This window comes from Bombina bombina, chromosome 4, assembly GCF_027579735.1.
Source record: "Bombina bombina isolate aBomBom1 chromosome 4, aBomBom1.pri, whole genome shotgun sequence".
NCBI lineage: Eukaryota > Metazoa > Chordata > Amphibia > Anura > Bombinatoridae > Bombina > Bombina bombina.
Genome location: NC_069502.1, coordinates 16,047,083 through 16,071,226, shown reverse-complemented (window position 1 = coordinate 16,071,226; position 24,144 = coordinate 16,047,083). Strand labels below are relative to the sequence as shown.

Sequence of the window (24,144 nt, the reverse complement as noted above, 5' to 3'; positions counted from 1 at the left end):
AAACCCTCCCCAGATCTCCAGTAATATTTACTATAAACCCTCCCCTGATCTCCAGTAATATTTACTATAAACCCACCTCTGATCTCCAGTAATATTTACTATAAACCCTTCCCTGATCTCCAGTTATATTTACTACAAACTCTCCCCTGCTCTCCAGTAATATTTACTATAAACCCTTCCTGATCTCCAGTAATATTTACTATAAACCCACCCCTGATCTCCAGTAATATTTACTATAAACCCTCCCCTGATCTCCAGTAATATTTACTATAAACCCTTCCTGATCTCCAGTAATATTTACTACAAACTCTCCCCTGCTCTCCAGTAATATTTACTATAAACCCTTCCTGATCTCCAGTAATATTTACTATAAACCCTCCCCTGATCTCCAGTAATATTTACTATAAACCCTCCCCTGATCTCCAGTAATATTTGCTATAAACCCTTCCTGATCTCCAGTAATATTTACTATAAACCCTTCCCTGATCTCCAGTAATATTTACTATAAACCCTCCCCTGATCTCCAGTAATATTTACTATAAACCCTCCCCTGATCTCCAGTAATATTTACAATAAACCCACCCCTGATCTCCAGTAATATTTACTATAAACCCTCCCCAGATCTCCAGTAATATTTACTATAAACCCTCCCCTGATCTCCAGTAATATTTACTATAAACCCTTCCCTGATCTCCAGTAATATTTACTACAAACTCTCCCCTGCTCTCCAGTAATATTTACTATAAACCCTTCCTGATCTCCAGTAATATTTACTATAAACCCTCCCCAGATCTCCAGTAATATTTACTATAAACCCACCCCTGATCTCCAGTAATATTTACTATAAACCCTTCCCTGATCTCCAGTAATATTTACTACAAACTCTCCCCTGCTCTCCAGTAATATTTACTATAAACCTTTCCTGATCTCCAGTAATATTTACTATAAACCCACCCCTGATCTCCAGTAATATTTACTATAAACCCTCCCCTGATCTCCAGTAATATTTACTATAAACCCTTCCTGATCTCCAGTAATATTTACTACAAACTCTCCCCTGCTCTCCAGTAATATTTACTATAAACCCTTCCTGATCTCCAGTAATATTTACTATAAACCCTCCCCTGATCTCCAGTAATATTTACTATAAACCCTCCCCTGATCTCCAGTAATATTTGCTATAAACCCTTCCTGCTCTCCAGTAATATTTACTATAAACCCTTCCCTGATCTCCAGTAATATTTACTATAAACCCTTCCCTGATCTCCAGTAATTTTTACTATAAACCCTTCCTGATCTCCAGTAATATTTACTATAAACCCTCCCCTGATCTCCAGTAATAATTACTATAAACCCTTCCATAATCTCAAGTAATATTTACTATAAACCCTTCCTGATCTCCAGTAATATTTACTACAAACTCTCCCCTGCTCTCTAGTAGTATTTACTATAAACCCTCCCCTGATCTCCAGTAATATTTACTATAAACCCTTCCATAATCTCCAGTAATATTTACTATAAACCCTTCCTGATCTCCAGTAATATTTACTATAAACCCTTCCTGATCTCCAGTAATATTTACTATAAACCCTTCCTGATCTCCAGTAATATTTACTATAAACCCTCCCCTGATCTCCAGTAATATTTACTATAAACCCTTCCTGATCTCCAGTAATATTTACTATAAACCCTCCCCTGATCTCCAGTAATATTTACTATAAACCCTTCCATAATCTCCAGTAATATTTACTATAAACCCTTCCTGATCTCCAGTAATATTTACTAGAAACCCTTCCCTGATCTCCAGTAATATTTACTATAAACCCTACCCCTGATCTCCAGTAATATTTACTATAAACCCTTCCTGATCTCCAGTAATATTTACTATAAACCCTCCCCTGATCTCCAGTAATATTTACTATAAACCCACCTCTGATCTCCAGTAATATTTACTATAAACCCACCCCTGATCTCCAGTAATATTTACTATAAACCCTCCCCATATCTCCAGTAATATTTACTATAAACCCTCCCCTGATCTAAAGTAATATTTACTATAAACCCTTCCTGATCTCCAGTAATATTTACTATAAACCCTTCCTGATCTCCAGTAATATTTACTACAAACTCTCCCCTGCTCTCCAGTAATATTTACTATAAACCCTTCCTGATCTCCAGTAATATTTACTATAAACCCAACCCTGATCTCCAGTAATATTTACTATAAACCCTCCCCAGATCTCCAGTAATATTTACTATAAACCCTCCCCTGATCTCCAGTAATATTTACTATAAACCCACCCCTGATCTCCAGTAATATTTACTATAAAAACTTCCCTGATCTCCAGTAATATTTACTACAAACTCTCCCCTGCTCTCCAGTAATATTTACTATAAACCCTTCCTGATCTCCAGTAATATTTACTATAAACCCAACCCTGATCTCCAGTAATATTTACTATAAACCCTCCCCAGATCTCCAGTAATATTTACTATAAACCCTCCCCTGATCTCCAGTAATATTTACTATAAACCCACCCCTGATCTCCAGTAATATTTACTATAAAAACTTCCCTGATCTCCAGTAATATTTACTATAAACCCTCCCCTGATCTCCAGTAATATTTACTATAAACCCTCCCCTGATCTCCAGTAATATTTACTATAAACCCTCCCCTGATCTCCAGTAATATTTACTATAAACCCTTCCTGATCTCCAGTAATATTTACTATAAACCCACCCCTGATCTCCAGTAATATTTACTATAAACCCTCCCCTGATCTCCAGTAATATTTACTATAAACCCTTCCTGATCTCCAGTAATATTTACTACAAACTCTCCCCTGCTCTCCAGTAATATTTACTATAAACCCTTCCTGATCTCCAGTAATATTTACTATAAACCCACCCCAGATCTCCAGTAATATTTACTATAAACCCTCCCCTGATCTCCAGTAATATTTACTATAAACCCTCCCCTGATCTCCAGTAATATTTACTATAAACCCACCCCTGATCTCCAGTAATATTTACTATAAACCCTTCCTGATCTCCAGTAATATTTACTATAAACCCTTCCTGATCTCCAGTAATATTTACTATAAACCCTCCCCTGATCTCCAGTAATATTTACTATAAACCCACCCCTGATCTCCAGTAATATTTACTATAAACCCTCCCCTGATCTCCAGTAATATTTACTATAAACCCTTCCTGATCTCCAGTAATATTTACTATAAACCCTCCCCAGATCTCCAGTAATATTTACTATAAACCCTTCCCTGATCTCCAGTAATATTTACTATAAACCCTCCCCTGATCTCCAGTAATATTTACTATAAACCCTTCCTGATCTCCAGTAATATTTACTATAAACCCATCCATAATCTCCAGTAATATTTACTATAAACCCTTCCTGATCTCCAGTAATATTTACTATAAACCCTTCCTGATCTCCAGTAATATTTACTATAAACCCTTCCTGATCTCCAGTAATATTTACTATAAACCCTCCCCAGATCTCCAGTAATATTTACTATAAACCCTCCCCAGATCTCCAGTAATATTTACTATAAACCCTCCCCAGATCTCCAGTAATATTTACTATAAACCCTTCCTGATCTCCAGTAATATTTACTATAAACCCTTCCTGATCTCCAGTAATATTTACTATAAACCCTTCCTGATCTCCAGTAATATTTACTATAAACCCTCCCCAGATCTCCAGTAATATTTACTATAAACCCTTCCCTGATCTCCAGTAATATTTACTATAAACCCTCCCCTGATCTCCAGTAATATTTACTATAAACCCTCCCCTGATCTCCAGTAATATTTACTATAAACCCTTCCCTGATCTCCAGTAATATTTACTACAAACTCTCCCCTGCTCTCCAGTAATATTTACTATAAACCCTTCCTGATCTCCAGTAATATTTACTATAAACCCTTCCCTGATCTCCAGTAATATTTACTATAAACCCTTCCCTGATCTCCAGTAATATTTACTATAAACCCTTCCTGATCTCCAGTAATATTTACTATAAACCCTTCCCTGATCTCCAGTAATATTTACTATAAACCCTTCCTGATCTCCAGTAATATTTACTATAAACCCTCCCCTGATCTCCAGTAATATTTACTATAAACCCTCCCCAGATCTCCAGTAATATTTACTATAAACCCTTCCTGATCTCCAGTAATATTTACTATAAACCCTCCCCAGATCTCCAGTAATATTTACTATAAAACCCTCCCCTGATCTCCAGTAATATTTACTATAAACCCTTCCTGATCTCCAGTAATATTTACTATAAACCCTCCCCTGATCTCCAGTAATATTTACTATAAACCCTTCCCTGATCTCCAGTAATATTTACTATAAACCCTTCCTGCTCTCCAGTAATATTTACTATAAACCCTCCCCTGATCTCCAGTAATATTTACTATAAACCCTCCCCTGATCTCCAGTAATATTTACTATAAACCCTTCCCTGATCTCCAGTAATATTTACTATAAACCCTTCCTGATCTCCAGTAATATTTACTATAAACCCTCCCCAGATCTCCAGTAATATTTACTATAAAACCCTCCCCTGATCTCCAGTAATATTTACTATAAACCCTTCCTGATCTCCAGTAATATTTACTATAAACCCTCCCCTGATCTCCAGTAATATTTACTATAAACCCTTCCTGATCTCCAGTAATATTTACTATAAACCCTCCCCAGATCTCCAGTAATATTTACTATAAAACCCTTCCTGCTCTCCAGTAATATTTACTATAAACCCATCCCTGATCTCCAGTAATATTTACTATAAACCCTTCCTGATCTCCAGTAATATTTACTATAAACCCTGCCCTGATCTCCAGTAATATTTACTATAAACCCTCCCCAGATCTCCAGTAATAATTACTACAAACTCTCCCCTGCTCTCTAGTAGTAATGAAATCTGTCACTAGGTCTCTCTAACAGGCAAGATCGAGCACAGGTAACATAACCAGATGATTAGTTAGCATCGTTATTAACCTGCTCTCACCAAAGTGAATCCTAAAAATCAGGCCTGTTAGGGAGGCCTGAGCATGGGTCTGTTTTAAGACAATATTGGGCACTCTGTACTATGCATTTTTTGCTGATGTACTTACTCTGCCATGTGTCCTGGGGCCAGGGAACCCATGAATGCACAGGGTGCCCCAAGAAGGGCCAACACAGTGCACGAGTTAGAGGCGTTACCCCCTCGCTGCCAGCGTTGTGAAATGCATCTGAAAAAGTAACACAACATTGTTAGAGACCAACAGTGTCAAACATTGTTCTCAATAATAAACTTATGTTGCGCTAAGGACCATAAAATCTATGTATATTTCCTTTAGAAGTGAAAGCTCAATTCATTATTTCTCAGCCTTATTTAGATCCCAGACATCCTCACACGCTCTTCCTCACACGCTCATCCTCACGCTAATTCTGACATGCTCATCCTCACAGACATCCTCACGCGCTCTTCCTCACAGACATCCTCACACGCTCCTCCTCACACGCTCATCCTCACAGACATCCTCACACGCTCATCCTCACAGACATCCTCACACGCTCATCCTCACAGACATCCTCACGCGCTCTTCCTCACAGACATCCTCACACGCTCTTCCTCACACGCTCATCCTCACAGACATCCTCACACGCTCATCCTCACAGACATCCTCACACGCTCATCCTCACAGACATCCTCACACGCTCATCCTCACAGACATCCTCACACGCTCATCCTCACACGCTCATTCTGACATGCTAATCCTCACAGACATCCTCACACGCTCATCCTCACATGCTCATCCTCACAGACATCCTCACACGCTCATCCTCACAGACATCCTCACACGCTCTTCCTCACACGCTCATCCTCACAGACATCCTCACACGCTCTTCCTCACACGCTCATCCTCACAGACATCCTCACACGCTCTTCCTCACAGACATCCTCACACGCTCTTCCTCACACGCTCATCCTCACAGACATCCTCACACGCTCTTCCTCACAGACATCCTCACGCGCTCTTCCTCACAGACATCCTCACACGCTCATTCTCACAGACATCCTCACACGCTCATCCTCACACGCTCATCCTCACACGCTCATCCTCACAGACATCCTCACACGCTCATCCTCACAGACATCCTCACACGCTCATCCTCACAGACATCCTCACACGCTCATCCTCACAGACATCCTCACACGCTCATCCTCACAGACATCCTCACACGCTCATCCTCACAGACATCCTCACACGCTCATTCTCACAGACATCCTCACACGCTCATCCTCACACGCTCATCCTCACACGCTCATCCTCACAGACATCCTCACACGCTCATCCTCACAGACATCCTCACACGCTCATCCTCACAGACATCCTCACACGCTCATCCTCACAGACATCCTCACACGCTCTTCCTCACATGCTCATTCTGACATGCTAATCCTCACAGACATCCTCACACGCTCATCCTCACAGACATCCTCACACGCTCATCCTCACAGACATCCTCACACGCTCATCCTCACACGCTCATTCTGACATGCTAATCCTCACAGACATCCTCACACGCTCATCCTCACAGACATCCTCACACGCTCATACTCACAGACATCCTCACATGCTCTTCCTCACACGCTCATCCTCACAGACATCCTCACACGCTCTTCCTCACATGCTCATCCTCACAGACATCCTCACATGCTCTTCCTCACAGACATCCTCACGCGCTCTTCCTCACAGACATCCTCACACACTCATCCACACAGACATCCTCACACGCTCTTCCTCACACGCTCATCCTCACAGACATCCTCACATGCTCATCCTCACAGACATCCTCACGCGCTCTTCCTCACACGCTCATCCTCACACGCTCATTCTGACATGCTCATCCTCACAGACATCCTCACACGCTCATCCTCACAGACATCCTCACGCGCTCTTCCTCACAGACATCCTCACACGCTCATCCTCACAGACATCCTCACGCGCTCATCCTCACAGACATCCTCACACGCTCATCCTCACAGACATCCTCACGCGCTCTTCCTCACAGACATCCTCACACGCTCATCCTCACAGACATCCTCACGCGCTCTTCCTCACACGCTCATCCTCACAGACATCCTCACACGCTCATTCTGACATGCTCATCCTCACAGACATCCTCACACGCTCATTCTCACAGACATCCTCACACGCTAATCCTCACACGCTCATTCTCACACGCTCATCCTCACAGACATCCTCACACGCTCTTCCTCACATACATCCTCACGCGCTCTTCCTCACACGCTCATTCTGACATGCTCTTCCTCACAGACATCCTCACGCGCTCATTCTCACAGACATCCTCACGCGCTCATTCTCACAGACATCCTCACGCGCTCATTCTCACAGACATCCTCACGCGCTCATTCTCACAGACATCCTCACACGCTCATTCTTCCACGCTCATCCAAACAGACATCCTCACATGCTCATTCTCAAAGACATCTTCACACGCTCATCCTCACAGACATTCTCACACGCTCATTCTCACAGACATCCTCACACGCTCATTCTCACAGACATCTCACACGCTCATTCTCACAGACATCCTCACACGCTCATCCTCACAGACATCCTCACACGCTCATTCTCACAGACATCCTCACACGCTCATTCTCACAGACATCCTCACACGCTCATTCTCACAGACATCCTCACACGCTCATCCTCACAGACATCCTCACGCGCTCATTCTCACAGACAATCCTCACGCGCTCATTCTCACAGACATCCTCACACGCTCATTCTCACAGACATCCTCACACGCTCATTCTCACAGACATCCTCACAGACATCCTCACTTGCTCATTCTGACATGCTCATCCTCACAGACATCCTCACGCGCTCTTCCTCACAGACATCCTCACACGCTCCTCCTCACACGCTCCTCCTCACAGACATCCTCACACGCTCATCCTCACAGACATCCTCACACGCTCATCCTCACAGACATCCTCACGCGCTCTTCCTCACAGACATCCTCACACGCTCTTCCTCACACGCTCATCCTCACAGACATCCTCACACGCTCATCCTCACAGACATCCTCACACACTCATCCTCACAGACATCCTCACACGCTCATTCTGACATGCTCATCCTCACAGACATCCTCACACGCTCATTCTCACAGACATCCTCACACGCTAATCCTCACACGCTCATTCTCACACGCTCATCCTCACAGACATCCTCACACGCTCTTCCTCACATACATCCTCACGCGCTCATTCTCACAGACATCCTCACACGCTCATTCTGACATGCTCTTCCTCACAGACATCCTCACGCGCTCATTCTCACAGACATCCTCACGCGCTCATTCTCACAGACATCCTCACGCGCTCATTCTCACAGACATCCTCACGCGCTCATTCTCACAGACATCCTCACACGCTCATTCTTCCACGCTCATCCAAACAGACATCCTCACATGCTCATTCTCAAAGACATCTTCACACGCTCATCCTCACAGACATTCTCACACGCTCATTCTCACAGACATCCTCACACGCTCATTCTCACAGACATCTCACACGCTCATTCTCACAGACATCCTCACACGCTCATCCTCACAGACATCCTCACACGCTCATTCTCACAGACATCCTCACACGCTCATTCTCACAGACATCCTCACACGCTCATTCTCACAGACATCCTCACACGCTGATCCTCACAGACATCCTCACGCGCTCATTCTCACAGACATCCTCACGCGCTCATTCTCACAGACATCCTCACACGCTCATTCTCACAGACATCCTCACACGCTCATTCTCACAGACATCCTCACAGACATCCTCACTTGCTCATTCTGACATGCTCATCCTCACAGACATCCTCACGCGCTCTTCCTCACAGACATCCTCACACGCTCCTCCTCACACGCTCCTCCTCACAGACATCCTCACACGCTCATCCTCACAGACATCCTCACACGCTCATCCTCACAGACATCCTCACGCGCTCATCCTCACAGACATCCTCACACGCTCTTCCTCACACGCTCATCCTCACAGACATCCTCACACGCTCATCCTCACAGACATCCTCACACGCTCATCCTCACAGACATCCTCACACGCTCATCCTCACAGACATCTTCACGCGCTCATCCTCACAGACATCCTCACATGATCATTCTCACAGACATCCTCACACGCTCATCCTCACAGACATCCTCACACGCTCATCCTCACAGACATCCTCACACGCTCATCCTCACAGACATCCTCACACGCTCATCCTCACAGACATCCTCACACGCTCATCCTCACACGCTCATTCTGACATGCTAATCCTCACAGACATCCTCACACGCTCATCCTCACAGACATCCTCACACGCTCATCCTCACAGACATCCTCACACGCTCATCCTCACAGACATCCTCACACGCTCTTCCTCACACGCTCATCCTCACAGACATCCTCACACGCTCTTCCTCACACGCTCATCCTCACAGACATCCTCACATGCTCTTCCTCACAGACATCCTCACGCGCTCTTCCTCACAGACATCCTCACACGCTCTTCCTCACACGCTCATCCTCACAGACATCCTCACACGCTCTTCCTCACATACTCATCCTCACAGACATCCTCACGCGCTCTTCCTCACACGCTCATCCTCACACGCTCATTCTGACATGCTCTTCCTCACAGACATCCTCACACGCTCATCCTCACAGACATCCTCACACGCTCATCCTCACAGACATCCTCACGCGCTCTTCCTCACAGACATCCTCACACGCTCATCCTCACAGACATCCTCACATGCTCATCCTCACATGCTCATCCTCACACGCTCATCCTCACAGACATCCTCACACGCTCTTCCTCATATGCTCATCCTCACAGACATCCTCACGCGCTCTTCCTCACACGCTCATCCTCACACGCTCATTCTGACATGCTCATCCTCACAGACATCCTCACACGCTCATCCTCACAGACATCCTCACACGCTCATTCTCACAGACATCCTCACACACTCATCCTAACAGACATCCTCACACGCTCATTCTCACACGCTCATCCTCACAGACATCCTCACACGCTCTTCCTCACATACATCCTCACGCGCTCTTCCTCACACGATCATTCTGACATGCTCTTCCTCACAGACATCCTCACAGACATCCTCACACGCTCATTCTCACAGACATCCTCACACGCTCATTCTCACAGACATCCTCACACGCTCATCCTCACAGACATCCTCACACGCTCTTCCTCACAGACATCCTCACACGCTCATTCTCACAGACATCCTCACACGCTCTTCCTCACAGACATCCTCACATGCTCATTCTCACAGACATCCTCACACGCTCATCCTCACAGACATCCTCACACGCTCTTCCTCACAGACATCCTCACACGCTCTTCCTCACAGACATCCTCACACGCTCATTCTCACAGACATCCTCACACGCTCATTCTCACAGACATCTTCACACGCTCATTCTCACAGACATCCTCACACGCTCATCCTCACAGACATCCTCACACGCTCATTCTCACAGACATCCTCACACGCTCATCCTCACAGACATCCTCACACGCTCATCCTCACAGACATCCTCACACGCTCATCCTCACAGACATTCTCACAGATATCCTCACACGCTCATTCTCACAGACATTCTCACAGATATCCTCACACGCTCATCCACACAGACATTCTTACACGGTCATCCTCACAGACATACTGACAGACATCCTCACACGCTCATCCTCACAGACATCCTCACACGCTCATTCTCACAGACATCCTCACACGCTCATTCTCACAGACATCCTCACACGCTCATTTTCACAGACATCCTCACACGCTCATTCTCACAGACATCCTCACACGCTCATTCTCACAGACATCCTCACGAGCTCATTCTTCCACACCCATCCAAACAGACACCCTCACACACACATCCTCACACTCTCTTTCTCACACGCTTATCCTCACAGACATCCTCACACACTCATCCTCACAGACATCCTCACACACTCATCCTCAAAGACATCCTCACACACTCATCCTCACAGACATCCTCACACACTCATCCTCACAGACATCCTCACACACTCATCCTCACAGACATCATCTACCGCTCATCCTAACAGATATCCTCACACGCTCATCCTAACAGACATCCTCACACACTCATCCTCACAGACATCCTCACACACTCATCCTCACAGACATCCTCACACACTCATCCACACAGACATCATCACACGCTCATCCTAACAGACATCCTCACACGCTCATCCTAACAGACATCCTCACACGCTCATCCTAACAGACATCATCACACGCTCATCCTAACAGACATCCTCACATGCTCATCCTCAAAGACATCATCACATGCTCATTCACACACACACATCCTCACACTCTCTTTCTCACACGCTTATCCTCACAGACATCCTCACACACTCATCCTCAAAGACATCCTCACACGCTCATTCTCACAGATATCCTCACATGCTCATTTACCACGCTCATTCTCACAGACATCCTCACACGCTCATTCTACCACGCTCATCCTCAGACATCCTCACACGCTCATTCTACCACGCTCATCCTCACAGACATCCTCACACGCTCATCCTCACAGACATCCTCACACGCTCATCCTCACAGACATCCTCACACGCTCATCCTCACAGACATCCTCACACGCTCATTCTACCACGCTCATCCTCACAGACATCCTCACACGCTCATCCTCACAGACATCCTCATACGCTCATCCTCACAGACATCCTCACACGCTCATCCTCACAGACATCCTCACACGCTCATCCTCACACGCTCATTCTGACATGCTAATCCTCACAGACATCCTCACACGCTCATCCTCACAGACATCCTCACACGCTCATTCTTCCACGCTAATCCTCAGACATCCTCACACGCTCATCCTCATAGACATCCTCACACGATCATCCTCACAGACATCCTCACACGCTCATTCTCACAGACATCCTCACACGCTCATCCTCACAGACATCCTCACACGCTCATCCTCACAGACATCCTCACACGCTCATTCTTCCACGCTCATCCAAACAGACATCCTCACATGCTCATTCTCAAAGACATCTTCACACGCTCATCCTCACAGACATCCTCACACGCTCATCCTCACAGACATCCTCACATGATCATTCTCAGAGACATCTTCACACGCTCATCCTCAGAGACATCTTCACACGCTCATCCTCACAGACATTCTCACAGATATCCTCACACGCTCATTCTCACAGACATGCTCACACGCTCATCCTCACAGACATCCTCACACGCTCATCCTCACAGACATTCTCACAGATATCCTCACACGCTCATTCTCACAGACATGCTCACACGCTCATCCTCACAGACATACTGACAGACATCCTCACACGCTCATCCTCACAGACATCCTCACACGCTCATTCTCACAGACATCCTCACACGCTCATTCTCACAGACATCCTCACACGCTCTTTCTCACAGACATCCTCACACGCTCTTTCTCACAGACATCCTCACACGCTCATTCTCACAGACATCCTCACACGCTCTTTCTCACAGACATCCTCACACGCTCATTCTCACAGACATCCTCACACGCTCATCCTCACAGACATCCTCACACGCTCATTCTTCCACACCCATCCAAACAGACATCCTCACACACAAATCCTCACACTCTCTTTCTCACACGCTTATCCTCACAGACATCCTCACACACTCATCCTCACAGACATCCTCACACACTCATCCTCAAAGACATCCTCACACACTCATCCTCACAGACATCCTCACACGCTCTTCCTCACAGACATCCTCACACACTCATCCTCACAGACATCCTCACACACTCATCCTCACAGACATCCTCACACACTCATCCTCACAGACATCCTCACACACTCATCCTCACAGACATCATCTACCGCTCATCCTAACAGATATCCTCACACGCTCATCCTAACAGACATCCTCACACACTCATCCTCACAGACATCCTCACACACTCATCCTCACAGAAATCCTCACACACTCATCCACACAGACATCATCACACGCTCATCCTAACAGACATCCTCACACGCACATCCTAACAAACATCCTCACATGCTCATCCTCAAAGACATCATCACATGCTCATTCACACACACACATCCTCACACTCTCTTTCTCACACGCTTATCCTCACAGACATCCTCACACACTCATCCTCAAAGACATCCTCACACGCTCATTCTCACAGATATCCTCACATGCTCATTCTACCACGCTCATTCTCACAGACATCCTCACACGCTCATTCTACCACGCTCATCCTCAGACATCCTCACACGCTCATTCTACCACGCTCATCCTCACAGACATCCTCACACGCTCATCCTCACAGACATCCTCACACGCTCATCCTCACAGACATCCTACCACGCTCATCCTCACAGACATCCTCACACGCTCATCCTCACAGACATCCTCACACGCTCATCCTCACAGACATCCTCACACGCTCATCCTCACAGACATCCTCACATGCTCATTCTTCCACGCTTATCCTCACAGACATCCTCACACGCTCATCCTCATAGACATCCTCATACGCTCATCCTCACAGACATCCTCACACGCTCATTCTCACAGACATCCTCACACGCTCATCCTCACAGACATCCTCACACGCTCATCCTCACAGACATCCTCACACGCTCATTCTTCCACGCTCATCCTCACAGACATCCTCACACGCTCATCCTCACAGACATCCTCACACGCTCATCCTCACAGACATCCTCACACGCTCATTCTACCACGCTCATCCTCACAGACATCCTCACACGCTCATCCTCACAGACATCCTCACACGCTCATCCTCACAGACATCCTCACATGCTCATTCTTCCACGCTTATCCTCACAGACATCCTCACACGCTCATCCTCATAGACATCCTCACACGCTCATCCTCACAGACATCCTCACACGCTCATTCTCACAGACATCCTCACACGCTCATCCTCACAGACATCCTCACACGCTCATCCTCACAGACATCCTCACACGCTCATTCTTCCACGCTCATCCAAACAGACATCCTCACATGCTCATTTTCAAAGACATCTTCACACGCTCATCCTCACAGACATTCTCACAGACATCCTCACATGATCATTCTCACAGACATCTTCACACGCTCATCCTCACAGACATCCTCACACGCTCATCCTCACAGACATCCTCACACGCTCATCCTCACAGACATCCTCACACGCTCATTCTCACAGACATCCTCACACGCTCATCCTTACAGACATCCTCACACGCTCATCCTCACAGACATTCTCACAGATATCCTCACACGCTCATTCTCACAGACATCCTCACACGCTCATCCTCACAGACATCCTCACACGCTCATCCTCACAGACATCCTCACACGCTCATCCTCACAGACATCCTCACACGCTCATCCTCACAGACATCCTCACACGCTCATTCTCACACTAATCCTCACACGCTCATTCTCACACTAATCCTCACACGCTCATTCTCACAGACATCCTCACACGCTCATCCTCACACGCTCATCCTCACAGACATCCTCACACGCTCATCCTCACAGACATCCTCACACGCTCATCCTCACAGACATCCTCACACGCTCATCCTCACAGACATCCTCACATGCTCATCCTCACAGACATCCTCACACGCTCATCCTCACAGACATCCTCACATGCTCATCCTCACAGACATCCTCACACGCTCATCCTCACAGACATCCTCACACGCTCATCCTCACAGACATCCTCACACGCTCATCCTCACAGACATCCTCACACGCTCATCCTCACAGACATCCTCACATGCTCATCCTCACAGACATCCTCACACGCTCATCCTCACAGACATCCTCACATGCTCATCCTCACAGACATCCTCACACGCTCATCCTCACAGACATCCTCACACGCTCATCCTCACAGACATCCTCACACGCTCATTCTCACAGACATCCTCACACACTCATTCTCACAGACATCCTCACACGCTCATCCTCACAGACATCCTCACACGCTCATCCTCACAGACATCCTCAAACGCTCATCCTCACAGACATCCTCACACGCTCTTCCTCACAGACATCCTCACACGCTCATCCTCACAGACATCCTCACACGCTCATCCTCACAGACATCCTCACACGCTCATTCTCACAGACATCCTAACACGCTCTTTATTAGAAAAGGTGTGGGAATACAAGAGAGATTCCCACAAAGAATGCGAGATTAGCACTCACTGTCCTGACTACGAGAAGGTGGGATAGTGTTGACAATTGTAAAACATAACTTTTATTGTGTAATAATAAAATAGGAAAATGACTACAAACACATAGATTAAAAACCTAGGATAAAGTGGTCATGAATAAATTACCTGTTTAGAGTATAATCTAATTGGCCTCTGTGGTATGATAGCCAAAGTAAAAATACAGGTAATAGTATACACAAATAATTGTGGACACATATAGTGGGTATGTTTATTGTGTAAGATCAAAATTAAATCTCAAAACGGTCAATATCTTATGAGAGATATGGGTCTGGTGTTTATCACGAGATTGCCAACAGTAGTTTGTAACGTTTATAACAAAAATCAGGTCACATATGAACCCAAAGTGTAATCTCCCTTGCGGTTAATATTGTTTCTTTAGGGTACTATATATAGCCTGCGAACACATTAGATATATAATGTATTTTGTGATTCGTCTCTGTGTTTCAAGTTAGATGTTTAGTACTCAGGTAGGTTAAATCTTAATCAAAAAGATGTCTCAAATACCATACATCCTGTAATTAAATATATGGGATGATCTATCCTTGGAGTTCAAGTTATGTATTAAGAATTCTAGTAAATGAGACTTGAACAAAATAGAAATGTCTCAAATACCACACATCTTATTATTAAATGTGTGGCATTTAAGCACCATGCGTAAGTGGATCTGCTTAACTGTGTTACAATGGTGGGCTATATAGTACAGACGTTGTAATCTCCTATTGCAAGGCCATACAATTGTATGCTTGGACTGGATTGTTATATAGAAATTAGTTTACAAGTTTATTCGATTCTTAAAAAGATAAAGAATATGAGGTGCTTGAACACATGTAAATTATTACTTATACAATATATCAGTTGTAATTCATTCTAATATTAGACGTTGTATAGGTGTTCTGTAGTTGGCTCAGTTCAATTTAAATAGATGTCTAAATGCTGACACCTCACACTATCAGATAATAGGTATATAGTTATTACATACCAAACATATAGACTATGATCATATTAACTTAATCAAAGTCGTTCCTATTAATAATATCCAGTCCTCTGTAGCGTGACTGTGTGTGTTATTCTATGATAGCCCATACATTATGACATTGAGTTATACTTATAGAGGTTTTTAAATATATTACTTTGTCCAGCTTTCATAACATGACCGTAAATAAAAGTTGTCACAATTTATCCTCAATATCACGCTACTGTTACTGAGATCAGCCCTAATGTGATTATCATAGGTTAAACTTGTAACGCTTAATGTTTAAATATCTGTTGCGCTAGTAGTGATTTGTGATTACGTTACTTTGTGCAACTTCTATATCATAGCCGTAATTGAAAATTGTAACAGTTTGTAACTCAATATCAAGTTACTGTTTACTGAGATCTGCTTATGTCTGATAATCATAGATTAAACTTGTAACGCTCCAAGTATCAGTATCAGGTACCATATATTATGCTATAATAAACCACATGTCTTCTGGTCAGGCCGGTGAAAACAATAGTGTGGCGATGCTGCTACAGTCGTAATAGGCTGACAGCAGTGTTTCATTGTTCTATGAAAGACCTGATACTGGCGTAATTTGTAGTACAAATGTGGTCATATATAGTTTGCGGCAGGTCAAAGTAATTTCGGTAAGGGCTAATGATACGTTGTGTTTCCCTATGTTTGCTCCTCGCTAATAGTAAATTGCAACTATATTCTTGTAGTATTAGTCTAAGGAGAATTATAGTCTACTGGTTTGAGAAATATGCTACTAGCTAGAGTGCCAACAAATCTATTAGTAAAGTTCTAATAAAGTGCTACTGCATGGTTGCATATACTAATGATGTCAGCAGCCCTCCGGCATAAGTAACCCCACTTAAACCACAATTATAAGGGTGTACTAGTCATAAAGTATTAAACCACATATCCTAACATTTAAAAAAAGAGCTCCCAAAAGCTCTATCAAAACACCTAACGCGTTTCGCCCCGACTGGGCTTTACCAAAGGCAGCGGGCCGCCCGTTTCTGGGAAATATATACCCGTGTAGACCGGAAGTCCCGCCTGCTTGAGAATCCGATAGGTTGACCTGATCTGTCAATCATTAACCGCGGTTTGTGGTTGATTAGGTGATATTTGCTTAAGGAGGAAAGGAACATAGTGAGTCATGGTGCACTAAAGGTGGAATAAGATAATAGAACAATCAAGCAATAGGACGAGCTGGAAGTGGCCCCTAATGTGTTATATGTATGATTTATGTGTAATCTGGCTTAGACACTATAAAGATATAGTGAGCATAGCAGAAAGTTTGCACCTTCAATTAAGTTAAGTCCCAAAGGATTGATTCATTGGTTAGTATTATTAGATTTGCAATAATTGTATTGAAATATATAGATCCTTATATGACATATTCATGATTGTTATTAGTATTGCATCCCTTATGATGAGGTATCATATTATAAGTAAATTGAAGTGTATGCTATTCTCTTTAATCATTCTTATTGGCCTTATGTATTACCCGTATTAAGGAATATTATCCAAAATAATATCTAACAAATAAATCTGAAGAAGTTATATAAAGATAATAATACTCCAATGAAGAGCTTTAGTAATATTAGATTTGGGAGCTGCTATTCCAGATGTGTCTGTCTGGGAGTTGATTTTCAATTTAACAGTTGTTATAATATTAGATATACATGCTCCACAGCAGGATATAGATACCAATAATCCAGAGGTACTTGATATTCTTGATGGAATATACTTATTTATAATGAGAGTAAGAGAAGTAATAATCTTACTTTACTGGTTATAAAATTAGAATTGGGCTTCGAGTCAATTGTATTTAGTACTTATATATAGACACCTCCCTCAGGTGGAATTCAGATGTACATGATTTAATATATGACATGCTATTCTCTTTATCACCTCTTGATAGCCTTATATGCTACCCATATTGAGGGACATTATCCACAGTAATGTCTAACATATATATCTGAAGGTGATGCATGGAGATAAAAATACTCCGGTCAGGGCTTTGATAATGTTAGGTCTTGGAGCTGGTATTTCAGATATGCTTTTCTAGGAATTAATCCCCAGTTTTATAGTTGTTGTAGTATTAAGTATGTATGCTCCTCGACACGGTACAAATACCAATGATCCAGTGGTATTTGGTAATGTTGATAGAATGTACCTATTTATTGATGAGAATATGGGAAGTAACAATCTTATTTTAATATATGTGAGATTAGATATGAGCTTCTAGTCAATTATATTTAATACTTATATCTATACCTCACTCAGGTGGAACTCAAATATACAGGTTTCAATACAGAAAATCTAATAGGGGTGTGATCAAGTTAGTATGTTCATAATGTATTGGGGTATGTGTGTTTAATTATCCCTATTTAAAGATAAATACTTACCTGTAAAATAAATCCTAATATAGCTACAATATAAATTATAATTATATTATAGCTATTTTAGGATTTATATTTATTTTACAGGTAACTTTGTATTTATTTTAACCAGGTACAATAGCTATTAAATAGTTAAGAACTATTTAATAGCTAAAATAGTTAAAATAATTACAAAATTACCTGTAAAATAAATCCTAACCTAAGTTACAATTAAACCTAACACTATACTATCATTAAATTAATTAAATAAAATACCTACAATTACCTACAATTAAACCTAACACTACACTATCAATAAATAAATTAAATACAATTCCTACAAATAACTACAATGAAATAAACTAACTAAAGTACAAAAAATAAAAAAGAACTAAGTTACAAAAAATAAAAAAATATTTACAAACATAAGAAAAATATTACAACAATTTTAAACTAATTATACCTACTCTAAGCCCCCTAATAAAATAACAAAGACCCCCAAAATAAAAAATGCCCTACCCTATTCTAAATTACTAAAGTTCAAAGCTCTTTTACCTTACCAGCCCTGAACAGGGCCCTTTACGGGGCATGCCCCAAGAAGTTCAGCTCTTTTGCCTGTAAAAAAAAAACATACAATACCCCCCCAACATTACAACCCACCACCCACATACCCCTAATCTAACCCAAACCCCCCTTAAATAAACCTAACACTAAGCCCCTGAAGATCTTCCTACCTTATCTTCACCATACCAGGTTCACCGATCCGTCCTGAAGAGCTCCTCCAATGTCCTGATCCAAGCCGAAGCGGGGGGCTGAAGAGGTCCATGATCCGGCTGAAGTCTTCATCCAAGCGGGAGCTGAAGAGGTCCATGATCCGGATGAAGTCTTCATCCAAGCGGGAGCTGAAGAGGTCCATGATCCGGATGAAGTCTTCTATCAACGGCATCTTCAATCTTCTTTCTTCGGGAGCCATCATCTTCCATCCGACGCGGAAAATCCTCTTCTCCCGACGCCTACTAGCCGAATGACTGTTCCTTTAAGGGACGTCATCCAAGATGGCGTCCCTCGAATTCCCATTGGCTGATAGGATTCTATCAGCCAATCGGAATTAAGGTAGGAATATTCTGATTGGCTGATGGAATCAGCCAATCAGAATCAAGTTCAATCCGATTGGCTGATCCAATCAGCCAATCAGATTGAGTTCGCATTCTATTAGCTCGCATTCTATTGGCTGATCGAAACAGCCAATAGAATGCGAGCTCAATCTGATTGGCTGATTGGATCAGCCAATCGGATTGAACTTGATTCTGATTGGCTGATAGGGTAGGGCATTTTTTATTTTTGGGGTCTTTGTTATTTTATTAGGGGGCTTAGAGTAGGTGTAATTAGTTTAAAATTGTTGTAATATTTTTCTTATGTTTGTAAATATTTTTTTATTTTTTGTAACTTAGTTCTTTTTTATTTTTTGTACTTTAGTTAGTTTATTTCATTGTAGTTATTTGTAGGAATTGTATTTAATTTATTTATTGATAGTGTAGTGTTAGGTTTAATTGTAGGTAATTGTAGGTATTTTATTTAATTAATTTAATGATAGTATAGTGTTAGGTTTAATTGTAACTTAGGTTAGGATTTATTTTACAGGTAATTTTGTAATTATTTTAACTAGGTAGCTATTAAATAGTTCTTAACTATTTAATAGCTATTGTACCTGGTTAAAATAATTACAAAGTTGCCTGTCAAATAAATATTAATCCTAAAATAGCTATAATATAATTATAATTTATATTGTAGCTATATTAGGATTTATTTTACAGGTAAGTATTTAGCTTTAAATAGGAATAATTTATTTAATAAGAGATAATTAATTTCGTTAGATGTAAATTATATTTAACTTAGGGGGGTGTTAGTGTTAGGGTTAGACTTAGCTTTAGGGGTTAATACATTTATTAGAATAGCGGTGAGCTCCAGTCGGCAGATTAGGGGTTAATAACTGAAGTTAGGTGTCGGCGATGTTAGGGAGGGCAGATTAGGGGTTAATACTATTTATTATAGGGTTAGTGAGGCGGATTAGGGGTTAATAACTTTATTATAGTAGCGCTCAGGTCCGGTCGGCAGATTAGGGGTTAATAAGTGTAGGCAGGTGGAGGCGACGTTGTGGGGGGCAGATTAGGGGTTAATAAATATAATATAGGGGTCGGCGATGTTAGGGCAGCAGATTAGGGGTACATAGGGATAATGTAAGTAGCGGCAGTTTACGGAGCGGCAGATTAGGGGTTAATAATAATATGCAGGGGTCAGCGATAGCGGGGGCGGCAGATTAGGGGTTAATAAGTGTAAGGTTAGGGGTGTTTAGACTCGGGGTACATGTTAGAGTGTTAGGTGCAGACGTAGGAAGTGTTTCCGCATAGCAAACAATGGGGCTGCGTTAGGAGCTGAACGCGGCTTTTTTGCAGGTGTTAGGTTTTTTTTCAGCTCAAACAGCCCCATTGTTTTCTATGGGGGAATCGTGCACGAGCACGTTTTTGAGGCTGGCCGCTTGCGTAAGCAACTCTGGTATCGAGGGTTGAAGCTGCGTTAAATATGCTCTACGCTCCTTTTTTGGAGCCTAACGCAGCCTTTATGTGGACTCTCAATACCAGAGTTATTTTTATGGTGCGGCCAGAAAAAAGCCGGCGTTAGCTACGCGGGTCTTTACCGACAAAACTCCAAATCTAGGCCATAAAGAATAAAAAAATAAAGGCCATAAAGAATAAAAATTAAAAAAAAATAAAAAAATTAAAAAAAATTAAAAAAAATAAAAAAAATAAAAAAAATCACAAAAAGCATTGCCATCCAGTGTGGGTATTGAGGCCCAATTCATAAATCCATCTTGATTCCTTGCGTAGTAAGATATTGCCTCTGTCTCCTCCTCTTCTGGGAACTGGCACGTGGTCAATAAGTCTAAATCTCAGATCATTGACTGAGTGTCCCGCCTCTAGGAAATGCCTCGCCACCGGTTGGTCCGCCTTTCCATTACGTATTGCCAGTCTGATGCTGGATCTATGATTGGCCATCCTGGTTTTAGCATCATCCGTCGTCTTGCCAACATAAAATTTGCCACACGGGCAATTCAATAAGTACACTACAAATTTAGTAGTGCAAGTGAGGAAATATCTGATGTCATAGATTTTATTACTTTCTGGATGATGAAAGTGGGGGCCCGTGAGCATCCCACTGCAGGTCACACAACTGATGCATCGATAACATCCCTTTTTCTTTGTTTTTAACCATGTTAGTGAACCACCGTCAGGGTTGATATCGGCTTTCACCAAAAAATCTCTAAGGTTTTTGCCCCGTCTAAAACCTATTCTTGGTGGTTTCCAATCTTTGAATGGTAAAGTGTGGTCAGCTTCTATTAATTTCCATTCTTCTTTAACCATCTTGGTTAGTGGTACTACTTCCGGGGAATATGTGGTCACAAAAGTAAGTTGGTTAGTGTTATCCAATGGGTTAATAACTGCTGTTTCTCCAGTTTGTAGTGCTTGAGTTTTCATATCTAGTAACTCTCTTGGTTTGTATCCCCTTTGGACAAAACGTTGTGTCATCTCCTGCAACTGTTCTTCACATGCTATTTCATCAGTATTATTTCTGATTACGCGTTGGTATTGGGCCTTAGGGATGTTGCGGATAAGGCTTGGTTGATGGCAACTTTTCGCATGTAATAATGAATTGCGATCAGTGTCTTTGCGAAATAGGGTTGTTCCCAGTCTGTCTTCTACTTTGAACACTCTGACGTCTAAATAATCCACACTGTTGTTGCTGACTGTATGTGTGAATTTAATTGGGCTTGCCAATGAATTGAGGTGGTTGATCCATTCCAGTAGGCTATTCTCACCCTCACTCCATATTAAGAACAGGTCGTCGATGTAGCGACAGTAATACCTGATGCGATGATCTTCAAAAACCTTCATCAAAAATGACTCATGTTGTGCCATGAATAGATTGGCAAGAGATGGGGCCACATTTGACCCCATCGCTGTCCCGGAAATTTGTTTGTAGAATGTGGTATCAAACAAAGAATAATTCTCAGTTAGACATAGAGTGAGCAGACCAATAAGTACTTCTTCGGAGGGTCCAATATAGACTGCTTTTCTTAGAGTCTGAGTAACTGCCATAATGCCTTCATGATGGGGGATTACGGTGTACAGGCTTGACACATCTAAGGTGACCAATAGATCAACTTCAGTGATGTTCTTCAGATTGGTGATCTTAGTGATAAAGTGATGAGAGTCCTGTATATAGGATGGCTTTGATTTAACCAGTGGTTGCAAATAAAAGTCCACAAACTGGGCTAATGGCTGAAGTACAGACCCTCTAGCCGAGACAATAGGTCTCCCCGGTGGTTGTGTTGCATTTTTGTGAACCTTGGGTAAGGTATAAAGTAAAGGAATAAGCGGTTGATCCCGACGTAGAAAGTTATAATCCTGTTGTGTGATCAGTCCTTTATCTTTGTATTTAATCAGGATTGTATCAATTCTCCTCTTTAGTCTGGAAGTGGGATCTCTATCCAAAGGTAGATAAGTATTTGCATCTGTCAACTGTCCCAGAATCTCGGACTTATAATATGATACATCCATGATAACAATGGCCCCACCCTTGTCGGCAGGGCGAATCACGATTGAAGGATCCTCACTTAAGGATTTGAGGGCCACTCTTTCATCTTTTGTCAGGTTATCCCTTATCATCATATGTGGTCTGTCCTTAATGCTTTTGGAAAGGAAACCAGTAAATGTACTGATAGTAGGATTATTCGAAGATGGATCAAATGACCCTTTCACTCTAAAGTCACCCCTTTGTTCCAGATTGGTGTTGAAGTATTCCTTTAATCTAAGATTTCTGCTGAATCGCTGAACATCAATATACACATCAAATTCGTTAATCTTCAAAGAGGGCACAAAAGATAAGCCTTTATTTAGCAGATTGATTTCAGTCTCAGATAGTATACGTGAACTGATATTGAATACAATACTATCTATGCTTTCCGTTGTTGATGATGTCGGCGGGCAATGCCCCCCCCGCCTCGTGTGTGGCCTCCGCCTCTTCCTAAAAAACGATGTGCAGATGGATGTGCAGCCAATGGGGGTAGTGCTGCTGCATTCGAATTGGAGGACTCCCATTGACCTCTATTTCCTCTAGACCTCGTAATGACACCCCTATTGGCACCAATTGTGTCCTCTGGTTGTGTCTCAGTTCCCGAACTATCTCCAGAACTCGTGTCTACCGTGGCTATAGACTTCTTAGTAAACCTCCGGTCCCTTCTGGGTCTCTATGATCTCCTGTCTTCCGGTGCCACCATC

At 42.9% G+C, this 24,144-nt stretch overlaps 1 protein-coding gene across 1 annotated transcript in view; it reads right to left on the bottom strand.

Annotated features, from left to right (window-relative positions):
* KHK (ketohexokinase) overlaps nt 1-24,144 on the bottom strand; it is a gene marked incomplete in the record, with an annotated part of 128,180 nt that overhangs the window by 99,749 nt on the left and 4,287 nt on the right. The window contains 1 exon segment of the mRNA XM_053709405.1: nt 5,150-5,266. Within this exon segment, the coding sequence (XP_053565380.1) occupies nt 5,150-5,266 (117 nt within the window).